Source organism: Carcharhinus amblyrhynchos, chromosome 11, assembly GCF_965287045.1.
Source record: "Carcharhinus amblyrhynchos chromosome 11, sCarAmb.v2.hapA, whole genome shotgun sequence".
Classification (NCBI taxonomy): Eukaryota; Metazoa; Chordata; class Chondrichthyes; order Carcharhiniformes; family Carcharhinidae; genus Carcharhinus; species Carcharhinus amblyrhynchos.
In genome coordinates this window covers 13801798-13826079 of record NC_137334.1, presented here as the reverse complement: position 1 = coordinate 13826079, position 24282 = coordinate 13801798, and the positions used below count along the sequence as shown (strand labels likewise).

General features: G+C 44.8%; 1 protein-coding gene across 1 annotated transcript in view; it reads left to right on the top strand.

Annotated features, from left to right (window-relative positions):
- LOC145349922 (partitioning defective 3 homolog B-like) overlaps positions 1-24282 on the top strand; it is a 1010807-nt gene that overhangs the window by 876333 nt on the left and 110192 nt on the right. Inside the window, exon 21 of the mRNA XM_080198594.1 lies at positions 12931-13063. Within this exon, the coding sequence (XP_080054720.1) occupies positions 12931-13063 (133 nt within the window). The remainder of the gene's footprint in view (positions 1-12930; positions 13064-24282) is intronic.

Genomic DNA, 24282 nt, shown 5'->3' with positions numbered 1-24282 from the left:
GGGGCGGCACAGTGGATAGCACTGCTGTCTCACAGCACCAGAGGCCCAGGTTCAATTCCGGCCTTGGGTCACTGCCTGTGAGGAGTCTGCATGTCCTCCCCATTTCTGCATGGGTTTCCTCCGGATGCTCCGGTTTCCTGCCACACTCCAAAGATGTGCGGGTTATGTGGATTGGCCATGCTAAATTGCTCCTTAGAGACAGGAGGATTACCAGCGTAAATACGTGGGGTTACGGGGATAAAGCCTGGGTGCGGTTATTGTTGGTGGAGACTCGATGGGATGAATGGCTTCCTTCAACACTGTAGGGATTCTATGATTCTATGCTATTCAAGGAAGTAACATTACGTGCAGATGTGAGAAGCCAGGACAATCTTTATTTCCACAAAAGCCACGCACTGTAGTCCTTGCACATCACCTTAAGCATTAGTTTAACACATTAGCTTAATTTATTAGTAGTAATTTAATTCTAGTTATATTAGAATTATTTGAGATCTTTATCATATTTAGAGTATGTGTTAGGCCTGATTTCAAATTATTTAATTTGTCATTTTTTTTCTGGAAATTACATATTTGTTTAATTGTTTCAATTTGATAGATTAGTTTCCTCTCTCCCGCACTTACCACAATCACACATTCGTCCACTCTCCCACAAGCATGGAGTTGCACTTTGATTCCAAACTGCAAGGAATGGTATTGTGATAACCCCCGTGATGTGCCCAGGGAATCACTAATTGACCTCCCAGTTGTGCTCATTGAATACGAGCTCTCCGGGGATTGGAATTAGCCGACCCCTGATGGAGCTCATATACTGAGCCCTGTATAAAGCAAGACCCTGAGAGGGTCCATTAACCTTTTACTCCCAACAGGACCTGTTGTGTTCACCACAGGCTGGTGGTTATAAGATAGAGATTTATAAATATTATGCACGCTCCTTTTCTCTCACTCTTACACATATATACGGTACATACATGTGAGGCGCATATGTATTGATCGATATATTTATCTACATCTGTCTATATTTTCTATATGTTTCTATCTATTTATCTGCCTATATTTTAGTTAATTGATACTTTTGAATGGTAGCACACCTAGTTAGGGTTAAGGACATTTGTTGTATCATTTAAATGGAATGATGTGGTTTGATCTTGTTTGTAGACCTGTTTGAGTGGCCTTTGCTGAATTTGGCATCCATAGTTCGAGTTGGTAGGGGGTTGCAGGGCAGGTGCTGGTAGGGGTCGGCAGGTGTGTGGGTGGTTTGGTTTGATGTGGGGTTCAAAGACAGTGCTTTGATTTGCACCATCTTTGAAATGTGAAGACTGCACAGCCTGCAGCAGGAAGGCCGCAAGTCATACCTGAATCCTGTTACGTCCGTCACTGTCTTACTAAAGACAAACTAAGGCTGGATCCTTCGGGCACTGTGACTAACAAAAGACCCTGGGGATAAGTTTTGGCTTTGGGTGCAGTCAGGAACGGGTCACAGTTCATGTTTGAGCCACATCTCCTTTGCATAAGTGCCAATGTTACATCTTCCATCGACCCAGCACAGACCGTCAGCGTAATGGAACATAATTGCCTTTTATTTATTCTTTGCATTACGAGATATTCTTGGACGTGTTTAATAGCATTGCAGTTTTATTAAAACAGCTGAAAATAGGTTTGTCGTTTAAAAATAAAATAAGCAGTTTTAATAATACTGTTGGGTCATCACCTATGCGCAACCTCACTTTAAATCACTGAAAATTACTTCAAAATACTTCACTGAATCGTTTACTAGTTTTATTGGTCACTTTCTTAGAAATTTAAATGATTTTTAATAAGTTACATAAGAACATAAGAAATAGGAGCAGGAGTAGGCCATCTCGCCCTTCGAGCCTGCCCCGCCATTCAATAAGATCATGGCTGATCTGTAGTTACAAATGTTTCAAATGTGCCTGTGAGCCAAGTAAAAATTTGGGGAGATAGAAACATAGAAAAGAGAAGCAGGAGGAGGCCAATTGACCCTTCAAGCCTGCTCTGCCATTCATTACAATCATGGCTGATCGTCCAACTCAGTAACCTAATCCTGCTTTCTCCCCATAATCTTTGATCCCATTTGCCCCAAGTGCTATATCCAGCCGCCTCTTGAACACATTCAGCATCAACTGCTTTCTGTGGTAATGAATTCCACAGGCTCACCACTCTTTGGATGAAGAAATGTCTCCTCACCTCCGTCCTAAATGGTCCAACTTGAATCTTCAGTTTGTGACCCCTGTTTCTGGACTCCCCCACCATCGGGAATATCCTCCCTGCATCTGCCCTGTCGAGTCCTGTTAGAATTTTATAAGTCTTCAATAGATCCTCTCCCTCATTCATCTGAACTCCAGCGAAAACAATCCTAACCTAGTCAATCTCTCCTCAGTCCTGCCATCCCCGAAATCAGCATGTTGGCGAGGTGGTAATATCACTGGACTAGTAATCCAGAGGCCCAGGATAATGTACTGGGGATGTGGGTTCAAATCTCACCATGGTGTAACTTACATTCAATCAATACATCCGGAATGTATTCTTTTAATTTATTCATTTTTACAGGATGTGAGCATTGCCAGCTGGGCCAGTATTTATTGTCCATCCCTAACTGCCCTCCATTTCAGAAGGCAGTTGAGAGTCAACCGCATCACTGTGGCTCTGGAGTTATATATAGGCCAGACCAGGGTAATACTCTGGGGAACCAGGTTCGAATCCCATTACGGCAGATGCTGAAATTTATATTGAATACAAATTAAAGTCACCTGATGAAGGAGCAGCATTCTGAAAGCTCATGATTCCAAATAAATCTGTTGGAATTTAACCTGGGGTGTTGTGAGACTTCTTAACATGCCCACCCCAGTCCAATGCAAGTATCTCCACATCATGCCCTTTTAGGGATGGGAATCTGCCACTCTTCTGTGGTCTGGCCCAGACATAACTCTGGCAATGTGGTTGACTCTCAAATGCCCTCTGAAATAGCCTAGCAAGGCACTGGGTTCAAGGGCAATTAGGAATGGGCAACAAACGTGACACCCACATTTCATGAAAAAGAGTTTTAACAAAGTGCCTCCTCAAATGGCTGCAAACCAGAAGAGACAGCAGAAACACGCTGTGCCGATTATATCTCTCTTGGGATGTGGTCAATTTTGTGGGCATCAATAGTTTTGGGCGCATTTATTTTTATGGCAACATTAATGATTGCAGAGACCCAGTTATACTCTCGACATTTTATGGGTTTAAATTCCCCATGTTTTTTTGCACTGGTTCAGTCAACTGCATTCATAAAATGAGCACAATAAATGGAAATTCTACCCCCTTGTTATTTTTACATCTACCTTCTTCAGCATTCAATACTAAGTCGTTTAATATTCCCACTAAATTAACTCCGAGTGCTGTTGGAAAAATGCACTTATATTCTCCACTCCAGCATGACCTTGGAAATGATAGACTAATAATTCTGAATGCAGTGTGAGACACAGAAAGGCTCAGAATTTCCACCATGCAGCTATCTGCTTAATACAATTGAAACCACAAAAACTAGCAAATCACTGAGACAGATTTTCATTTATGCAGCACCTTCTGTGGTTTTACAGCCTATAAATTGCTTTTTTAGGTTTAGTCACTCTTGTAACGTAGACATTGGAGCAGACACTTTGCACACCGCAAGTTTACATGGTAAGAAGTCTCACAACACCACGTTAAAGTCCAACAGGTTTCCCGATGAAGGAGCAGCTCGTGATTCCAAATAAATCTGTTGGACTTTAACCTGGTATTATGAGACTTCTTACTGTGCCCTACCCAGTCCAATGCCGGCATCTCCACATCAAGTTCACACAAGCAGCAACGTGATAATGACTAGACATTCTGATTTTGTGACGTTTGTTGCTAAGGCCCTGGATCAGAAACTCAAAGGTATTTTGTGAAGATAGCCTAGACCTCAGCTTTTACATTTGATGTTGGCATTAGGGTGAGAATAAGGTGTTTCACTCCAGGTATGATTCAAATGACCCACTAGGAAGCTTTTATCAAACTTTATTTAAGAACACAGAATATGAGAAAAAATTAGCATAATTTGCATCAATTAAAATTCTTAGACATGGCAAAGTATAATCCTTAACAGCTAGCTATCTCTGTTGCTCCAATTTAAAGCAATATCCCCAGCACACAAATCCCTTTGGTCAAACCAATCTTTTTCATTAGTTCATGAGACATGGGCATTGCTGGCTGGCCAGCATTTATTGCCTATTCCTAGTTGCCTTTGGTGGGCACTTGAGAGTCAACCACATTGCTGTGACTCTGGAGTCACATGTCGGCCAGACCAGGTAAGGATGGCAGATTTCCTTCCCTAAAGGACATTAGTGAACCAGATAGATTTTCCCAATAATTGACAATGGCTTCATGGTCATCAGTAGATTCTTAACTCCAGATTCTTAATTCTTACTGTTGTAGGATTTGAACCCGGTTCCCCAGAACATTAGCTGAGTTTCTTGATTAACAGCCCAGCAATAATACCACTAGGTCGTTGCCTCCCCTAAAGTGTGTCCACACAGAAATCAAAAATGCCCACGTGATTGCGAGACCTTCAGCTCCTCAGCACATGTGGACAGATAAGTATTGGCCAGGGTGATAGACTGAACTCCCATGCTGTTCTCCAGAAGAATGCAGTAGTATTCTTTATGCCACTGAGAGACAGAGGGCTCTCGGTCTAATATCTCATCCAGAAGATGGCACCTCTGAGGGTACAGCACTTCCTCAGTACTGGACTGGCAGTGCCAGGTGATATTCCGTGCTTAAACCTCTGGACTTAAATAGAAGTCTTCAAGATTATGAGAGACATGGACAGAGTGATAGTCAGAAGCTTTTTCCTCAGGGTGAGAGAGTCAATTACTAGGGAGGGGCACAGGTTTATGGTGCGAGTGGCAAGGTTTAAAGGAGATGTACGAGGCAAGTTTTTTTACACAGAGGGTGGTAGGTGCCTCAAACTCATGTAGGGGTAGTTAATGGAAGCGGATACGGTAGTGACTTTTAAAGGGCATCTTGACAAATACATGAATAGGATAGGAAGAGAAGGATATGGTCCCCAGAAGGGTAGGGGGTTTTAGTTCAGTTGGGCAGCATGGTCGGTGCAGGCTTGGAGGGCCAAAAGGCCTGGTCCTGTGCTGTAATTTTCTTTGTTCTTTGAACCTGCAGTCTCTGGTTGATGGCAAGAGGACTGCCCACTGAACTCTCACTGTCACCTTTTGGCAGAACAACCATTGTTGCAGTCCTCTCCACGGGAGCCAATCTCTCCATCTCCTGCCCATCACTTGCCACCTCTGTCTCCCACCCTGCTTTTGAAAGGCAGCTTTCACTGAACTTCTCACTACTCTCAAATCCGCTGACTGAAGGAGCGATGTCCGTTTTCTTTCCTCTTGTGTGAAGCTCCCCGAGGTATTTTTCTACCTGAAAACACTGTCGATGAGATCAAGTTGTCTCTCTAAGACATTCCAAAGCATTTTCCATTATTTACAAGTGGGGAAAAAAAATGACTTGATATATATTGACAGGCGTCTTCAGGTCAGCGTTGAGAAAAATATGGTTCATTCCTGAGAACTATGTGATTTCACAGTAGAATAATTCAGTCCTTGGGTCAAACTAAGCTATCTTGTAATTTAAAGATGGTGCCTAGCAGCACAAAGTGAAGCTGTTTCACATAAAAGAATGCAACAATTGCCTCAGTTTTGAAATTCTCATCTTTATGTTCAAAGCACTCCAAGGTCTTCGCCCTCTCCTCCAGCTCATAGAATGGTCCCAGCACAGAAACAGGCCATTCAACCCACCCTGCCTGTACCAGCGCTCTGCAAGAGCAATGCAACCAGCCTCTCCCTCCACACACACACACACACACACACACACACACACCCATATTTTTATTCTGGCCTTGGACAATTTCTTTTTCTCTCCTTGAGTACTATTCCACTTTAAAAAGCTGCAGTTGAAACTGCCTTCACCCATCCACTCCCAATCGATGACATTCCCCATGTGAGCTGTGGTTCTTTTCCCAAATCAACTTAAATCTGTGCCCTCTGATCCTCAACTCTTCTACTAATGGGCGCAGCATCTCTCCATCTACTCAGTGTAGACTTCTCTTGGTTTTGAACACCTCCTGTCAAATTTCTCCGCAACCTTCTCTGTTCCAAGGAGAACAAGCCCAGCTTCTTCAATTGATTCACCCAACTGATGCCCTGGGCTGAATTTCCATAGAAGCCCTTCAATGCAGAAGGAGACAATTCGACCCATGGAGTCTGCATTGAATCTTTGACAGAGCACCATACCAAGGCCCACTTCCTGCAACCCTATGCATTTACTCCGCTAATCCGCCTAACCTTGACATCTTTGGACACTAAAGGATAATTTAGCATGGCCAATCCACCTAACTTACACATCTTTGGACATCAAGGGACACTGTTGTTTGGCCAATGCACCTAACCCACACATCCTTGGAGTGTGGGAGGAAACCGGAGAACCAGAAAGAAACCCCGCAGACATGGGGAGAAAGTGCAAACTCCACACAGGCAGTGACCCGAGCCTGGAATTGAATCTGGGTCCTTGGTGCTGTGAGGCAGCAACGCTAACCTAGCTTTTTAAATGTTCAATTTCACCATTTTGATTTGATTTGATTTATTATTTGTCACATGGATACAGTAAAAAATATTGTTTCTTGTGCACTATATAGACAAAGCATACCACTCATAGAGGAGGAAACAAGAGAGTGCTAGGATGAAAAGAAAGATCAACTTAATGCAAAATAGGTCCATTTTAAAAGTCTGACAGCAGGGAAGAAGATCTCAGACTTTCATTTTTTTTCCCGTCGGAAGAAGGTGGAAGAGAGAGTGATCATGGTGGGATTTGAATCCCTGTCTCCAGATCATTAACCTAGTCTTTGCGATGACCAGTCCAGTGACATTGTCACTATGCCAGCACCTTCCCGTGTTAGTTAAACCCAATTATCCTTTAACATGTCCATGCTGAATGACTTTATTTAATTAATCCACACTTAGCCAAGTGAGTTAACTTGTCCAGCCCCAACAACACTTTCAGATCTCTGCATTCCTCCATCTCGGATCTTTGCACGTAAAATTTTAACAGGGATTGATAAACTAAATGTAGACCAAACGTTTCCCCTTGTGGGGCAATCTGGAACAAGAGGTCACGGGTATAGGCTGAGAGGCGGCAGATTTAAAACTGAGATGAGGAGGAGCTGCTTCTGGCAGAGGGTGGTGAATTTGTGGAACTCGCTGCCCCATAGCGCGGTGGAGTCTGAATCATTGGATGGTTTCAGGAAGGAGATAGATATTTCTAATAAAGAAAAGGATAAAGGATATGGGGAACAGGTGGGAAAGTCGATTTGAGTCCAGAGAGGGATCAGCCAAGATCTGATTGAATGGTAGAGCAGGCTCGAAGGGCTGAATTTGCCTACTTCTGTTCTAAATGCCTATGTTCCTACCCCTCTTTTATTGTCCCACTATGTGCCTTCAGCTGTTGAAGCCTCTAGCTCTGTAATCTTCTCCCTAAGTCTCTCCACCGTACTCTGCCTCATCCTCAAAGATGTGGCATAAAATCGATTTTCTTGGCCAAGCTCCTGTTCCCCTGTCTCCATGTTTTATTCTTTGGCCCAGTGTCAATGTTTATTTTCTTACAGTTCTGTGAAGTGCCTCGGGATGTTTTACCACACTCAAAGCAGCATATAAATGCAAGTTGTTACCGAGATGGGTCATCTGATCTCACCACTGCATCATCAACGACGTCTGCCACATTTTACCATTCAAATCTTCCTCCTTTTCTCCCGAAGTAATTCACTCTTCTAGCACCGGAATAAGGAGCAGAAACACTAATTTTATTCCCCCCCCCCACACCATTCTCTTCCTTTGAACAATAAAAAAATTGTAGAATTCCCATTGATATTCATCCGAACTACATCACTGCTTCACCATGATTTTGTCGTAACATATTTTTTAAAAGGAGGAAAATGAGATTTTCATTTACACAATGTTTCCTGTGTTCGAAACTGCTCCAAATAGCTCGGAGGCACAGCGGTTAGCACTGCTCCCTTACAGCGCCAGGTATCCGGGTTCAGTTCCCGGCTTGTGTCACTGTCTGTGTGGAATTTGCACATTGTCTGCATGGATTTCCTCCAGGTGCTCCAGTTTCCTCCCACAATCTGAAAAGATGTGCTGGTTAGGTGCCAGACTGTGGCGACTAAGGGAATTTCACAGCAACTTCATTGAAGTGTTAATGTAAGCCTTACTTGTGACTAGTAAATAAACTTTAAACCTTCAGACAATTGTCTGCTTAGTGTGTGCCTGGTAGGTAAATTGCCTCTCAGTCCCTTTTCTAAAAGTATTGCCTTTGCAGTTCAGTTCAGCACAACAAAAACTAAACTGGCCATTCTAAATGTGTGGGTCTTGACGGTTAGCGATATTCTGCTAAAGTCACACCCCAGAGACACAAGATAGAACCCTTACAATGTAGACATTCAGCCTATTGTGTCTGCACCAACTCTCCGGAGAGCACCTTAACCAGGCCCAGCTCCCCACCCGATCCCCGTAGCTCCGTGCATTCACCATAGCCTATTCATCTAACTTACGCATCTTGGTACACTAAGGGTCAATTTAACATGGCCAATCAACCCAAGCCACACATCTTTGGAGTGTGGGAGAAAACCCACACAGACACAGGGAGAACATGCAAACTCCACACAGCCAGTCCCCAAGGCCGGAATCAAACACAGGTCCCAGGCGCAGTGAGGCAGCAGTGTTAACCACTGTGCCGTCATGTCGCCCTAGATCTAGGTTGACACTCCAGTGGCTGTACCGAGGAAGTGCTACGCTGTTGGCGAGGCCATCTTTGTGATGAAACATTAATATTTATCCCTTAATCATGTCACTGAAGCCATTAGCTGGTCATGCACATGGCTATTTGTGGGACCTTGTTGTGGATAAATTGGCTGACATATTTCAAAGAACAACACAGCACAGGAAACAGGCCCTTTGGCCCAACGAGCCTGTGCCACCATTTTAACAATGTGCTTTTCCTGCATTTCAACGGTGACTGCGCTTCTTTGAGGGTTGGCAGGGTAGACTGTAAAGTTGCTTGAGTAGGGTTGATTGGTCAAGCTAAATTTCCCCCTAGTTGTCAGGGGGTTGAGCAGGGTAAATACATGGGGTTACAGAGATAGGGCCTGGCTGGTTATCAGTGCTGGCTTGATAGCCCGAATGGCCTCCTTTTGCACTGTAGGGATTCTATGATTCTAGACACCAAGGGTTTTCTCTGGCTAGGGAATCTAGAACACAGGAGCACAGGCTGATGGGAGGACAGATTTCTTTGCTCTGAGAGGCTTGTGGATCACATGAAATTGTCTACCTCAGAGTGTTGCTGGTCCTGCCTCATTGAGTAGATCCCTTCCTCGGGTGGATGTTTTTGGTCTCTCAGGGAATTGAGGGATATCATGTGGCGTGGGTAGGAATGTGGAAGTGGAACCATGGTGGCACTCAATGGCAGAGCGAACAAGCTTGAAGGGCTGCACAGTCGACTCCAGCTCCTGTTTTTCACTTCCTTCTAGCACGTGTAAGGATGTCCTATGGATGGAAAGGACTGCTGTAGGAATGCCAGCTCTTTCTATCAGTTGTCTGCTGAGGATCAGAGCTCAGCCTGACCCTGTGCTGACCCAATGCTTGTGCCATTGGAAACTGAACCATGGCTGAATTTACCCCTTCTTCGCTTCCCAGCCCAAGGGGCTCTGAGGCCTTTGGCAGCACCACAACCACCCAGCTGAGATAACCTACCTCCCAAGCTGCGAAATCAGACCTGGATCTTTATGGATTAAACTGCACCTACTGCGCTACCATTTACCTAGTAGCATTCAGGAAACTCAGAGCACCACCTCCACTGAAAAGAAATTGACATCTCTTTATGTGGAAATTCATGGAACTTTCAGCGTTGAAGGAGGCCATTCAGCTTAACCGGTCTTCGCAATGGATAAACTCTACCTGAACTTCCTTCCTGCATCAATATCGAACCCATTGAATCCCTATAGTGCAGAAGGAGGCCATGTGGCCCATCGAATCACAATCCCACCCAGGTCCTATTCCTTCTATTCCTTTCTCCATCATGTACATGCAGACATGCTTGTGTTAAGTTGATTGGCCTTGCTAAATTGCCCCTTAATGTCAGGGGGGATTAGCAGGGTAAATATTTAGGGGATAGGACCTGGATAGGATTATTGTTGGTGTATCCTCGGTACTTCCTCACAAGAGGTTATTGCAAAAGGTCAGGGGACATGGAGTTGGGGGTAGGGTGTTAGCGTGGATAGAGGATTGGTTGTCAAATAGGAGGCAGAGAGTGGGGGTCAATGGGTGCTATTCGGATTGGCGGATGGTGACTAGTGGGGTGCCCCAGGGGTCGGTGCTGGGGCCTCAGCTATTTACCATTTATATAGATGATCTGGAGGAGGGAACCGAGTGCAGGGTGTCGAAATTTGCTGATGACACCAAGATTGGGGGAACGGCAAATTGTGCGGAGGGTGTGGAGAGTCTGCAGAAGGATCTAGATAGGCTGGGCGAATGGGCCAGGAAATGGCAAATGGAATTTAATGTTGGCAAGTGTGAGGTGGTCCACTTTGGTAGGAAGAATGGTAGGAAGGACTATTACTTACGTGGCGAAAAACTGCAGCAGGCGACGGTGCAGAGGGACCTCGGGGTCCTTGTGCATGAGTCGCAAAAACCCAGCTTGCAGGTGCAGCAGGTGGTCAGGAAGGCGAATGGGATGCTGGCCTTCATAGCGAGGGGGATTGAATATAAAAGTAGGGAGGTCTTGCTGCAGCTGTATAGGGCATTGGTGAGGCCGCAGCTGGAGTACTGTGTGCAGTTTTGGGCGCCGCACCTGCGCAAGGATATTTTGGCCCTGGAGGGAGTGCAGAGGAGGTTTACTAGGCTGATACCGGAGTTGAGGGGATTGAGCTATGAGGAGAGGCTGAATAAACTAGGCTTGTACTCGTTAGAGTTTAGAAGAATGAGGGGAGATCTCATTGAGACGTATAAGATGATGAATGGGATGGATAGGATAGAGGTGGAGAGACTCTTCCCGCTCAAAAAAGACAGTAGGACTAGGGGGCACAGCCTCAAGATAAAGGGGAGGCGGTTTAGAACGGAGTTGAGGAGGAACTTCTTCACTCAAAGGGTGGTGAATCTCTGGAATTCTCTGCCCGTTGAAGTGGTGGAGGCTGCCTCGCTAAATATTTTTAAGAAGCGGGTTGATGGGTTTTTGATAAGAGAAGGGATTAAGGGTTATGGGGAGAGGGCGGGAAAGTGGAACTGAGCCACGACAGATCAGCCATGATCTTATTGAATGGCGGGGCAGGCTCGAAGGGCTAGATGGCCTACTCCTGCTCCTATTTCTTATGTTCTTATATTCTTATGTTCCGCATTGACAGATTCAATGATACATGGCTAGCTTCATCTGATATACATCCACACTGTTGGCCTCAACTGCTCCATGTGGTAGCAAGTTCCACATACCAATAATTCTCTGGATACATAATTCTGAAATCTCTGTTGAATGAAACCTTCCGTGGGTAAAGAAGCTCCTCCTGAACTTATTTTTGAACTTATTAGTGGCTATATTATTATTTCTGAGGTTACTTTTACTCTTTCCCAAATCCATTGTCTCTCGAAGCCTTTCATATATTTTTCAAGACATCCATCAGCTAACTCACCTTGCTCCCCTCCTTCCCAGAGAAATGGGAACAATTCAGTTGTCCAGGGAACAGTGCAGTTATGCAGAGAACAGTACAGTTATCCAGGGAATCCATTATCTAAGGAGCATTAAAAAGAGGTGGATGAATTTCTGAACCAATTCTCTCCCGAGATATGTGGCTGTAGGGTTAGTGTTTTGCCCTGCAGGGAGAAAAGTGATGTCCATTGCCCACCAGGCACCGAGCAGTGCCAAGGGGGCAGAGCCTGAGAGAGTGGGGCCTAAGGAGAGGTGGGCAGGGGAGAGGGGGCAGCTGCGCACTCTGCAACCGGCAGCTGGCCGGGGGAGTGGTATGGCGATGATCGACCGGGCCGCAAGGAGAATACCAACTGGAAAGGCCAACGATCACAGGGGAGGGAGGGGCACATGCACGATTGCACTCTCTATTGTGAGTATCCACCTTTCTGGGGAGCCCCTTTCCTCTACCAGTGGGAAGCAGATTGTGCTTCATTTTTTGCACAGAGTGAGTGGGCTTATGGCCTCACCAATAAAAACAGATCTGAAACTCTCCCGTTTTCACGCTCATTCAGGACTTAAAATTATTTGGTAAGATCCCCCCCCTCCTCCGCATCCCCCCCCCCCACAAGCTGAGTTGATTTTGGTATGACATTCTGCTGTCTTCTGTAGAGAACATTGATGAGGTATGACTGTACCTCCAAACACTGATAATGGGAGGAAACAAATAACCCATGTCAATTTTGAAGAGGGTTACCTAGGCAGTCGTGGGAGGTGAGGTCGGAGGCGGTTCAGTGTTGCGTGGAAAAAAATCTTGTTTAGGAAGTTGGCACCCAATCAGTTGGAAGTTATTTCCCAGGGCAGAAATGACAATTACAAGGGGGCACAAGTTCAAGGTAAGAGGGGAAAGGTTCAGTAAAGTTGTGCGGGGGAAGTTCTTTTACACAGAGAGTGGCAGGGGCCTGGAATGCACTGCCAAGTGAGGTGGTTGAGGCAGATACATTAGCGACATTTAAGATTTGTCTGGATAAACATATGAACAGACAGGGAGTAGAGGGATATAGGCGGTTAGTCTGGATGGGACAATGTGATCGGTGCAGACTTGGAGGGCCAAAGGGCCTGTTCCTGTGCTGTGCTGTTTTTTGTTCTTTATTAATCCTGTCTCATTTTTCTGCGCAGCGTGAGACCCATGAACGTCGAACGGATCCACAAGCTGAGGAAGGAGTACCACCAGGCCAGGCGGGAAGGCGCCATTCCGTCTTACGAAGAGCATGAAGGCAGGCGGTGGCCCAGTGACTACGAACCACCTTGGGTAAGTCTCCACGCAGGCGATATCGATGAAGGGGCGCCTCCCCCTCTTTGTTTTTCTGGCTTAAGAAAACCCCGTAAAACTGGACCTGCTTCCAGTACACTGAACCGTTATGCCAATCAAAGTGGAAACCCACGGTGGTCTAACCCCAGCAGCACTGAACTCATTTACCCTGTCTTGAATGTGTCTTCATGGACACGCGCATGGGATGGAAAAAACATGGCACTATTGTATTTTGGCAACATTCGGCAGCAATAGGTATTTACTTGTGCACCATTTGGTTCCCTGACTTCTCCCAGAGGGATGGTTATTTTGATAGCCAGATTAAGAATTCTGTATTTATCCATGGGATTTTTTTTCCTTGAACGTTAGGTTTAGATGGAGGCAGTGTTGTTTCTCGGTGATTTACTTGGCATCATTCTTTCGTTTATCCCTTAAGGGACGTCATACTTCTGGGATTCTTGCCTCTTCAGGTACAGGGGAAGACAGTTCACATGAGTTTATTTTGATTTACCAAGAGAGAGAGAGAAAGGAAAAAAACACCAACACGGCTCCTCAGGTACCAAGGAAGTAAACAGCAGCTGATTTGCTCAGTCACGATCGCTCCACCGAGCTAGCTTGTTGGGAGCAAAGAGTCGGGATGGTTTCGGAACCCGGAGTGCACCTGTGTCAATGACCATCTGGGGGGCGGGTGACATTTTGGGCGGAATTTTCTTGTCCCATCTGCCACAAGAATCGTAGTGGGCGGGACAGAGACCATGGAAGGTTCCGTTGACCTAGGGCGGAACTTTCAGACCTTGGGCCAAGTGTGGCTGGAAAATTCCGCCCTCTGACAAGTTCCTGCCTGGAGTTGCTAATGTTGCGGGAAAATCCTGGGTGCTCGTGCAAGCAGTAAAGGAGGCAAACATGGCGGTTGTAAAACAGAATAATCCACATGTGGGGTTTTGTTTCCGTATTCAGCATGAACATGTTCATGACCATGAAAGCTTCTGTTTCTGAGAATCTTTGCTTGCATTGCACTTTCAAAGGATGCAGCCAACTTCTAAGATCATCTCAGAAGCCCCAGCTGAGTTTTAAAATGTGGCCAACTTAGCTTTAAAGCATAGCAGAGTTAAATACATAGGCAGGAATACCTTAAAATGAAGCCGCTTAACTAAAGCAAACCATACAAAAGGATCCCACAGTTCGAACTGAAAGTGTAAAAGTGTCAAAATGGGTGGTGTGCTGGCAGCCTGGTGGAATGATGAGTGTTTCTTCCTTGAACGTGTTGTAGCCATGAATCTCTGAACTGGTTCCAAAGGGAGGGGAATGATCCCACTCACCCTCAGAGGAAGCATGTATCATTTCTCTGCTCACCCAGGTGGGACTGGCAAAGGTGATCTGTTTCAGAGATGTATGGCAGCTGCAGTTTGAAAGATTAGGACTTAGAACTCATGAGAGCTCGCGTGTGAAGCGGCGAACAGATTGGGACGAAGTTCTGATAGCAAATGCTGCGATCAGAAGGCTGAGTGAATGCAGTTGCACAACATTTTTGCACGGCACAGTGGTTTGTACTGCTGCCTCACCGCGCCAGGGACGCGGGTTCGATTCCGACCTTGCGTGGAGTCTACACGTTCTCCACGTGTCTGCATGGGTTTCCTCCGGGGGCTCTGGTTTCCTCCCACACTCCAAAGATGTGCAGGTTAGGTTGATTGGCTATGCTAAACTCTCCCTGGTGTCAGGGGGACAAGCAGGATAAATACGTGGGGTTACGGGGATAGGGTGGGATTGTTGTCAACTCAATGGACCAATAGGCCCATTTCCACACTGTAGGGATACTCTGATAAGATGTTGCTTGCTCATCAGAAAATAGTGACCCTGCCCTTGGTGAGCTTTCATTGGCCAGAGCCTGAGATGGCAGATCTTATGAAGACTTTTTTATATTCTTTCCTGGGACATGGGCATCGCTGGCTGGGCCAGCATTTACTGCCCTTCCCTAGTCCCCCTTGAACTGAGTGGCTTGCAAGACCATTTCAGAGGGCACTTGAGAGGCAACCACATTGCTGTGGCTCTGGACTCACATGTAGGCCAGTAAGGACGGCAGATTTCCTTCCCTAAAGGACATTAGTGAATCAGATGAGTTCTTATGACAATCGACAATGGTTTCATGGTGATCAGTAGATTCTTAATTCCAGATTCAAAACTGGAAAAATGCACATTTCTAGCATGGCTTCCACGTCTTCAGGACATTCCAAAGCAGATTGCAGCCAGTAGAATAGTTTCAGAAGTGTAGCCACTGTTATTGTGTAGGAAATACCACCAGCCAACCTGTGCACAGCAAGGTCCCAAAAATAGCAACGTGATTAGGTAGTCTGTGGTAATAACGCTAATTGAGAGGTTGATGTTTGCCAGGGCATTGACATAGGATTTCTGAATCTTAATGAGGAAGGGAAGAGCACAGGAACAATTGGTACCGATCAGCCATCTTCAGTAAGAGGGGAAGTGAAGGAGGGGTGTCTGTTTTACCTGTGGGACCTGCCGTTGAGTTATTAAAGGTAGTTATCGGGATGCCAGCATTTCAAATCCAACCAAACTTCATAGCTAAAGAGGCAGTTACATGGTGCTAAAATTAGCTTGTCAATAGATACTAATTGCTAATCAGTACGTTTCTTCAGGAATCACTTCAGTCTCCTTTTTGGTCATAATAGCCCCAACAGCAGTGCCAGTGTTGCATGTGTTACAACCATTGGACGTTACGTTTAAAGCCATCTTTCTTATTCGGAGGTGAAACAGAATGCCCCGCAAGGGGGGAATGACTTCAAGTTGTGCTGAAGTTGTGCCCATCGATTGGCCCATATGATTTGGCTGCCATGGGATCAGGAGTGCAGGCCAAAGCCTATTGAAAGTCAGGTGTGAGCTCTCAACACCTGAACACAAATGTGAAAGCAGTTCTTCTTGCTGCCGTTAGTCAGTCTCAAAGCAGGTGCTGCCATACTGCGGGGCAGAAGAAAAAGATTTGCCTGCAGGTCAGTCACCCAGTGTAGGACGGAACCCCTTCTCAAAGGAATGAAGCTTGTTGAACATAGTGGCTGCCTTCCTGCTGGAAGTCCAGTCAAGCATTCGCAGAAGATTGTGCGATGGCAACTTTGTTTAAAAGGACACTGGAAGATTCACCCCATGTGAGGCAGGGAGAAAAATTGCCAGGAGACATTTGGGGCTTGAGATAAAGCCTGCTAATCTGTTGAGAACATACTGTAATGTACAAACATGGCAAGCCTTTTTCACTTGTATTCAGAAGTTTAACTTTCCCCTGGTTTAGTGTATTGGTTGCCAACTAAGTAATGTTTAGTCAGTCTTGATTTTAGTTCGTTACAGTAAAAGTCTTAAAATATGGAACCTTGCCATGCAGTTCTTTGCATAGGCTTCGGGAAATCCTTGTCTTTAAAAGTCATCAGTTTCTAAAATCAAGTTGGACAATGAGATTTTTAAGAAGTGGGCAAATGAAACAATGGAAGAAATGAAAATTATAAATAATAAAAAGAATATAAAGGAATAAAAATGGATTAATAAGATCCAGTTTAAATTCAACACACACGGAACAAAAAGTGGATGCAGGTGACACCTGGATAGTAAATTTTTCTCATTCCCACAGGAAACTAAATTGCCATGTTGTAAGAATTCCCAATCAGTGATTTGATTTCATAGAATCATAGAAACCCTACAGTGCAGAAGGAGGCTATTTGGCCCATCGAGTCTGCACCGACCTCAATCCCACCCAGGCCCTACCCCCATATCCCTACATATTTACCTGCTAATCCCTCTAACCTACACATCTCAGGACACTAAGGGGCAATTTTAGCATGGCCAATCAACCTGACCTGCACATCTTTGGACTGTGGGAGGAAGCTGGAGCACCCGGAGGAAACCCACACCCACAATTTGATTTAATTTGATTTATTATTGTCACATGTATTAACATACAGTGAAAAGTATTGTTTCTTACGCGCTATACAGACAAAACATACCGTTCATAGAGAAGGAAACGAGGAAGTGCGGAATGTAATGTTCCAGTCATATCTAGGGTGTAGAGAAAGATCAACTTAATGCAAGGTAAGTCCATTCAAAAGTCTGACAGCAGCAGGGAAGAAGCTGTTCTTGTATCAGTTGGTACGTGACCTCAAACTTTTGTATCTTTTTCCTGATGGAAGAAAATGGAAGAGAGAGTGTCCAGGGTGCATGGGGTCCTTGATTATACTGGCTGCTTTGCTGAGACAGTGGGAAGTGTAGACAGAGTCAATGGATGGGAGACTGGTTTGCGTGATGGATAGGGCTATGTTCATGATCTTTCCTAGTTTTTTGCACTCTTAGGCAGAGCAGGAGCCATACTCAGCAAGGAATTAATTCTCCTTATTATGATAGTTTGTTGATGTTTCTCTCGTTGGATGCCAAGCCCCATTGCTGACAGAGAGAGTGAGCGAGCTCGAGCAACTGACATGCATCGAGGGATTGATGTATTTATAAAATCAGCGATGGCGTTGCCCAAGGGCTCTTTGCATTGACCTCCTTCCTTTTCCAATCCTTCCTAGCATTCACATTTGGCACTGTCAAGGTCAGGAATTAATGGTATGTATGGGGGAGGGAGGGGTGGTAGGGTGCAGTGGTCATTAGAATGGACTATCAGCCCTTTCTCACCTCCTCTTTGGCATTACGCATGAATGCACTGGCACTGTGTCATTAATTAGGCCAATGGGCATTCCGTAAGCCTCATTTGGAATATTGTGGGCAGTTTTGGGCTCTGTATCTTAGGAAGGATGTGCAGGCCTTGGAGAGGGTCCAGAGGAGGTTCACGAGAATGATCCGGGAATGAAAAGCTTGACGTATGAGGAGTGTTTGAGGACTCATTGAAACTTACAGATAACTGAAAGGCCTGGATAGGATGGATGTGGAGAAGGTATTTCTATTAGTATTATTATTGTGATACCATTCCATCAGTCTCAGTCTGGTATGTTTTCATCATTTAGCTTAATGGTAAAAACTGGGTGGCATGGACAAATTGGGCTGAAGGGGCTGTTTCTGAGCTGTAAACCTCTATGACTCGATAAGTAGGAGAGATTAGGATCCAAGGGCACGGCCTCAGAGTAAAGGGATGACCCTTTAGAACCAAGATGAGGAGGAATTTCTTCAGCCAGAGTATGGTGAATCTGTGCAATTCATTGTCACAGAAGGGTCATTGAGTGTATTAAAGACAGAGATTGATAGGTTCTTGATTGGTAAGGGGATCAAAGGTTATGGGGAAAAGGTGGGAGAAAGGAGGCTGAGAAACATATCAGCCTTGATCGACTGGTGGAGCAGACATGACGGGCCAAATGGCCTAACCCTGTACCTATATCTTATGGGCTTATGGTCTATTCTCTGTCAGACAAACAATCTAAAATAGATTCGAGCCTGCACTAAACAAAGCAGCATCAGAAGGTAAATAATGACAGTTCCAGCCACTGACTTCAGGTTGGCAATTTTCATGATAGCTGGTCTTTGTGCTTTAGAGAAAGGTCATGACTGACAGGTGCCCCTGTTAATAGCAGTCAGCTTAGTCGGTGAAGTTATCACAGTGTGAATGGATAAAGCAGCAGCCACTTAATCATTAGGATTAAAGATTAGAGCTTGTTGGGTACTTAGGCAGTGTAACATGGACATCATTCCCACGGGAAAAACACATCGGTGTGGGTATGACGGTCAGTAAAATAATGAGCAAGAGTAACCAACTAGTAAAAATCTGTTGTTTGCACTTAGAGAGGAAACTCTAGGAAAATAGGTTAAAAAGTGCAATCTTGAAGCTTCATCCACTTTTATTAGTTGGAATTGGGATTCCTTGAACGTTTTCCAATACAAAATTGATCTTTCACAAATCAATCCCTATTTCCTGCTAATGTGCTGAAAGTAATCATTTTTCCTTAATTCTTTCAGACAACAGTAAAAGAAATTTTATTGCCTCTTACATTTTAATTTTTGACCATGGTCCATAGTATGTATACAAAGTCATTCAATCATTGTTCAGAAGGAGTGAGAGCATTCTGTGTATTGAGCAATGTCTTGAGATTCTACACTCCTTGACCACGATCCATGCTGGTCGATTGGCGTAGAGAACCGGGAAGGTAGCATCCAAGGCCAAAAATCTAATGCAGTATACGCATAATGACAATTGGGTTATGCAGGTGGGAAGCTCTGCAAAAGTGGTGGTCAGCAGGGTGAGGGAGTGAACAATGAGGGGGTGTTTGTGCAAGGGGGAGTTCATACGGGAGATGGAGGTGTGCAGGGGTGGCCCACAGAAAATGTCCTAACAGGGGGAGGGCAGGTTTGGGGTCCGCCAAGGGAGTCATTGGGAGGGTCCTGATGCCCTCGTTTGGGGAGTAGCAGTTCCTTCGATGATGGGGGTGGGGAGCGGGAGGGTTCTGATGCCTGAAGGGTGGGAGGGGGTCTCCAAGTGCACTAGAAGATCAGAACACCCTGCACAATTGTGCTTGAGTGCTTTGCAGCCAGCTTCCGCGACCACCGCCCCACCCCCACCCCCGATGACAGACTGCTGGAAGATTGCAGTGCTAAACACGCTCAAAAGATCAGCATGGAGGACTCCAGTCTTCATGCTGTTCCAACACATAGAATTTTTGGGAGGAAAAATTCCTATGTTTCAACTTTTTTCACGATAGCACAGTTTTCTGTTACAGTACAGTGTTAATATTAAACAAAAATATTTTATGCAGTAAATTCAATGGAATGTATCAGTATTTCCAGATATTGCCGGGGAGTGTATCAGTATTGACAGATATTGCCGGGGGTGTATCAGTATTTACGGATATTTCTGGGGAGTGTATCAGTATTTATGGATAGTGCCGAGGAGTGTATCAGTATTTACAGATTATTGCCGGGGAGTGTATCAGTATTTACAGATTATTGCCGGGGAGTGTATCAGTATTTACAGATATTGCCAGGGAGTGTATCAGTATTTACAGATTATTGCCGGGGGGTGTATCAGTATTTACAGATATTGCCGGGGAGTGTATCAGTATTTACAGATATTGCCAGGGAGTGTATCAGTATTTACAGATATTGCCAGGGAGTGTATCAGTATTTACAGATATTGCCGGGGAGTGTATCAGTATTTACAGACATTGCCGGGGAGTGTCTCAGTATTTACAGATATTGCCAGGGAGTGTATCAGTATTTACAGATATTGCCAGGGAGTGTATCAGTATTTACAGATTATTGCCGGGGGGTGTATCAGTATTGACAGATATTGCCGGGGAGTGTATCAGTATTGACAGATATTGCCGGGAGTGTATCAGTATTTACAGATATTGCCCGGGAGTGTATCAGTATTTACAGATATTGCCGGGGAGTGTATCAGTATTTCCAGATATTGCTGGGGGTGTATCAGTATTTACAGATATTGCCCGGGAGTGTATCAGTATTTACAGATATTGCCGGGGAGTGTATCAGTATTGACAGATATTGTCGTGTGTGTATCAGTATTTACAGATATTGCCGGGAGTGTATCAGTATTTACAGATATTGCCCGGGAGTGTATCAGTATTTACAGATATTGCCGGGGAGTGTATCAGTATTTACAGATATTGCCAGGGAGTGTCTCAGTATTTACAGATATTGCCAGGGAGTGTATCAGTATTTCCAGATATTGCCGGGGAGTGTATCAGTATTTCCAGATATTGCCCGGGAGTGTATCAGTATTGACAGATATTGCCAGGGAGTGTATCAGTATTTACAGATATTGCCGGGAGTGTATCAGTATTTACAGATATTGCCCGGGAGTGTATCAGTATTTCCAGATATTGCCAGGGAGTGTATCAGTATTTACAGATATTGCCGGGGAGTGTATCAGTATTGACAGATATTGCCGGGAGTGTATCAGTATTTACAGATATTGCCAGGGAGTGTATCAGTATTTCCAGATATTGCCGGGGAGTGTATCAGTATTGACAGATATTGCCCGGGAGTGTATCAGTATTTACAGATATTGCCAGGGAGTGTATCAGTATTTCCAGATATTGCCGGGGAGTGTATCATTATTGACAGATATTGCCCGGGAGTGTATCAGTATTTACAGATATTGCCAGGGAGTGTATCAGTATTTCCAGATATTGCCAGGGAGTGTATCAGTATTGACAGATATTGCCGGGAGTGTATCAGTATTTACAGATATTGCCAGGGAGTGTATCAGTATTTCCAGATATTGCCGGGGAGTGTATCAGTATTGACAGATATTGCCCGGGAGTGTATCAGTATTTACAGATATTGCCAGGGAGTGTATCAGTATTTCCAGATATTGCCAGGGAGTGTATCAGTATTTCCAGATATTGCCAGGGAGTGTATCAGTATTGACAGATATTGCCCGGGAGTGTATCAGTATTGACAGATATTGCCGGGAGTGTATCAGTATTTACAGATATTGCCGGGAGTGTATCAGTATTTACAGATATTGCCAGGGAGTGTATCAGTATTTCCAGATATTGCCGGGGAGTGTATCAGTATTGACAGATATTGCCAGGGAGTGTATCAGTATTTACAGATATTGCCGGGAGTGTATCAGTATTTCCAGATATTGCCGGGGAGTGTATCAGTATTTACAGATATTGCCAGGGAGTGTATCAGTATTTCCAGATATTGCCGGGGAGTGTATCAGTATTTCCAGATATTGCCGGGGAGTGTATCAGTATTGACAGATATTGCCAGGGAGTGTATCAGTATTTACAGATATTGCCGGGAGTGTATCAGTATTTCCAGATATTGCCGGGGAGTGTATCAGTATTTACAGATATTGCCAGGGAGTGTATCAGTATTTCCAGATATTGCCGGGGAGTGTATCAGTATTTCCAGATATTGCCGGGGAGTGTATCAGTATTGACAGATATTGCCGGGAGTGTATCAGTATTTACAGATATTGCCCGGGAGTGTATCAGTATTTCCAGATATTGCCAGGGAGTGTATCAGTATTTACAGATATTGCCGGGGAGTGTATCAGTATTTCCAGATATTGCCGGGGAGTGTATCAGTATTGACAGATATTGCCGGGAGTGTATCAGTATTTACGGATATTGCCAGGAGTGTATCAGTATTTATGGATAGTCCCCCAGAGTGTACATAGAGGCCCCACCATATTGAATAGTGTATAAATTACTCATTTTTGGCTGGATGCATGGTGATCTTGTACTCAGCCCCATTGGGTTTATTTTTCGGCCTTGTTCTTCTAGATATAGTTCAGGCATTTCCTTTCCTCCTCTAACCAGCACACAGCCACTCTGTTGCCAACACAGGATATGCTTTCAGAATTGGTATGTTTTCTCCAACCTACGAGCTAGATCTTCCACATGTTTTTGTTTTGTGCTTTCAAGCAATGGACTAGTGTTCAGGTTTGCTGTTGTTGGCATTGACTTTAGGTTTAGAAGCACGTCTTATTGCTTTCACGTCTAAGCTGATTGATTGAGACTCCAGTTGACTGTATCTCGTGTGCTGTCGTTTTGTCCTTGACTTTGGCCCACAGTGTTCAGTTTCAGGGTATTACTGTCTGAACCTTTTCCAAGTGACGGATGCCTATGGGAAATTTTTGCATGTTTCACAGGCTGAGCGTGGTTTTCAGAAATGCTACCATTCCCAGGTTAAGCAGCAGGACTCACAGTGAATGTCTGATTCATTGTGGCCGTCTTTTCACAAATCCTCTGCTGATGAAGGAACTGGAAATAATTTGCGTGCTTCTCCAAATTACTGCTGGCCCTTGATTTGGCAGCTCACGTTGCTGTAAAGGAAAGACTTGCATTTATGTAGTGCCCTTCTTGACTCAGGACTTCTCAAAGTACCAATTAAGCATTTTTGAATTGCAGGCACCGCTTATAGGACCCCTACAGTACACTCCCACCTCGGTCCATTGAGCTTGCACTGACAACAATCCCACCCAAGCCCTATCCCTGTAAACCCACTTATTTAATCTGCTAATCCCTCTAACCTATGCACCCAGGGACACCAAGGGGCAATTTAGTATGGCCAATGCACCTAACCCTGACATCTTTGAGCAGTGGGAGGAAACAGGAACACCCAGAGGAAACCCACACAAACACGGGGAGAATTTGCAAACTCCACACAAACAGTGACCAAAGCCGGGAATCGAACCCGGGTCCTTGGAGTTGTGAGGCAGTGGTGCTAACCACTGTGCCACTGTGCTGTCCCAATGTAATGTAGAAGACGCAACAGCAAACCTGAAAACAGAAAGGTTACAACAGCAATGTGATAGTGCTCAAATAGTCTGCTTGTGTAATATTGGTGGAGGGGTTAATATTAGCCAGGGTAAACTCCCATAATTTCCTTCAAAATAATCATGAAATCATAGAATCCCTGCTGTGCAAAAGGAGGCCATTCGGCCCATTGAACCTGTACCGATCACAATCCCAACCAGACCCTATCCCCATAACCCGACGTATTTACCCTGACACCAAGGGACAATTTAGCATGACCAATCAACCTAACCCACAAAAGCTTTGGAGTGTGGGAGGAAACCGGAGCATCTGGAGGAAACTCATGCAGACACGGGAAGAATGTGCAAACTCCGCACAGACAGTGACCCAAGGCCGGAATTGAACCCAGGTCCCTGGTGCTGTGAGGCAGAAGTACTATTCAATATGGTGGGGCCGCTATGTACGCTCCTGAGGACTGTCCATAAAAACTGATACACACGCAGCAATATCTGTAAATACTGATACACACACGACAATATCTGTAAATACTGATACACACACGACAATATCTGTAAATACTGATACACACACGACAATATCTGGAAATATTGATACACTCCCCGGCAATATTTGTAAATACTGATACACACCCGGCAATATCTGGAAATACTGATACACTCCCCGGCAATATCTGGAAATACTGATACATTCCATGGAATTTACTGCATAAAATATTTTTGTTTAATATTAACAGAAAACTGTGCTATCGTGAAAAAGATTGAAACATTGGAAGTTTCCCCCAAAAGATTCCAAGTGCTGTAACAGCGTGAGAACTGGAGTCCTCCATGCTGATCTTCTGAGTGAGCTTGGCATTGCAATCTTCCAGCACTCTGTCATCATTTTTGATAGCTGGGAGCTTTACGCTGGGAAGGGAGGTTCAGAGCCTAAGTACACTGAGGCACTGTGCCCTGGCAATGCTCACACACCTGAGGTGGAAGATTGGTT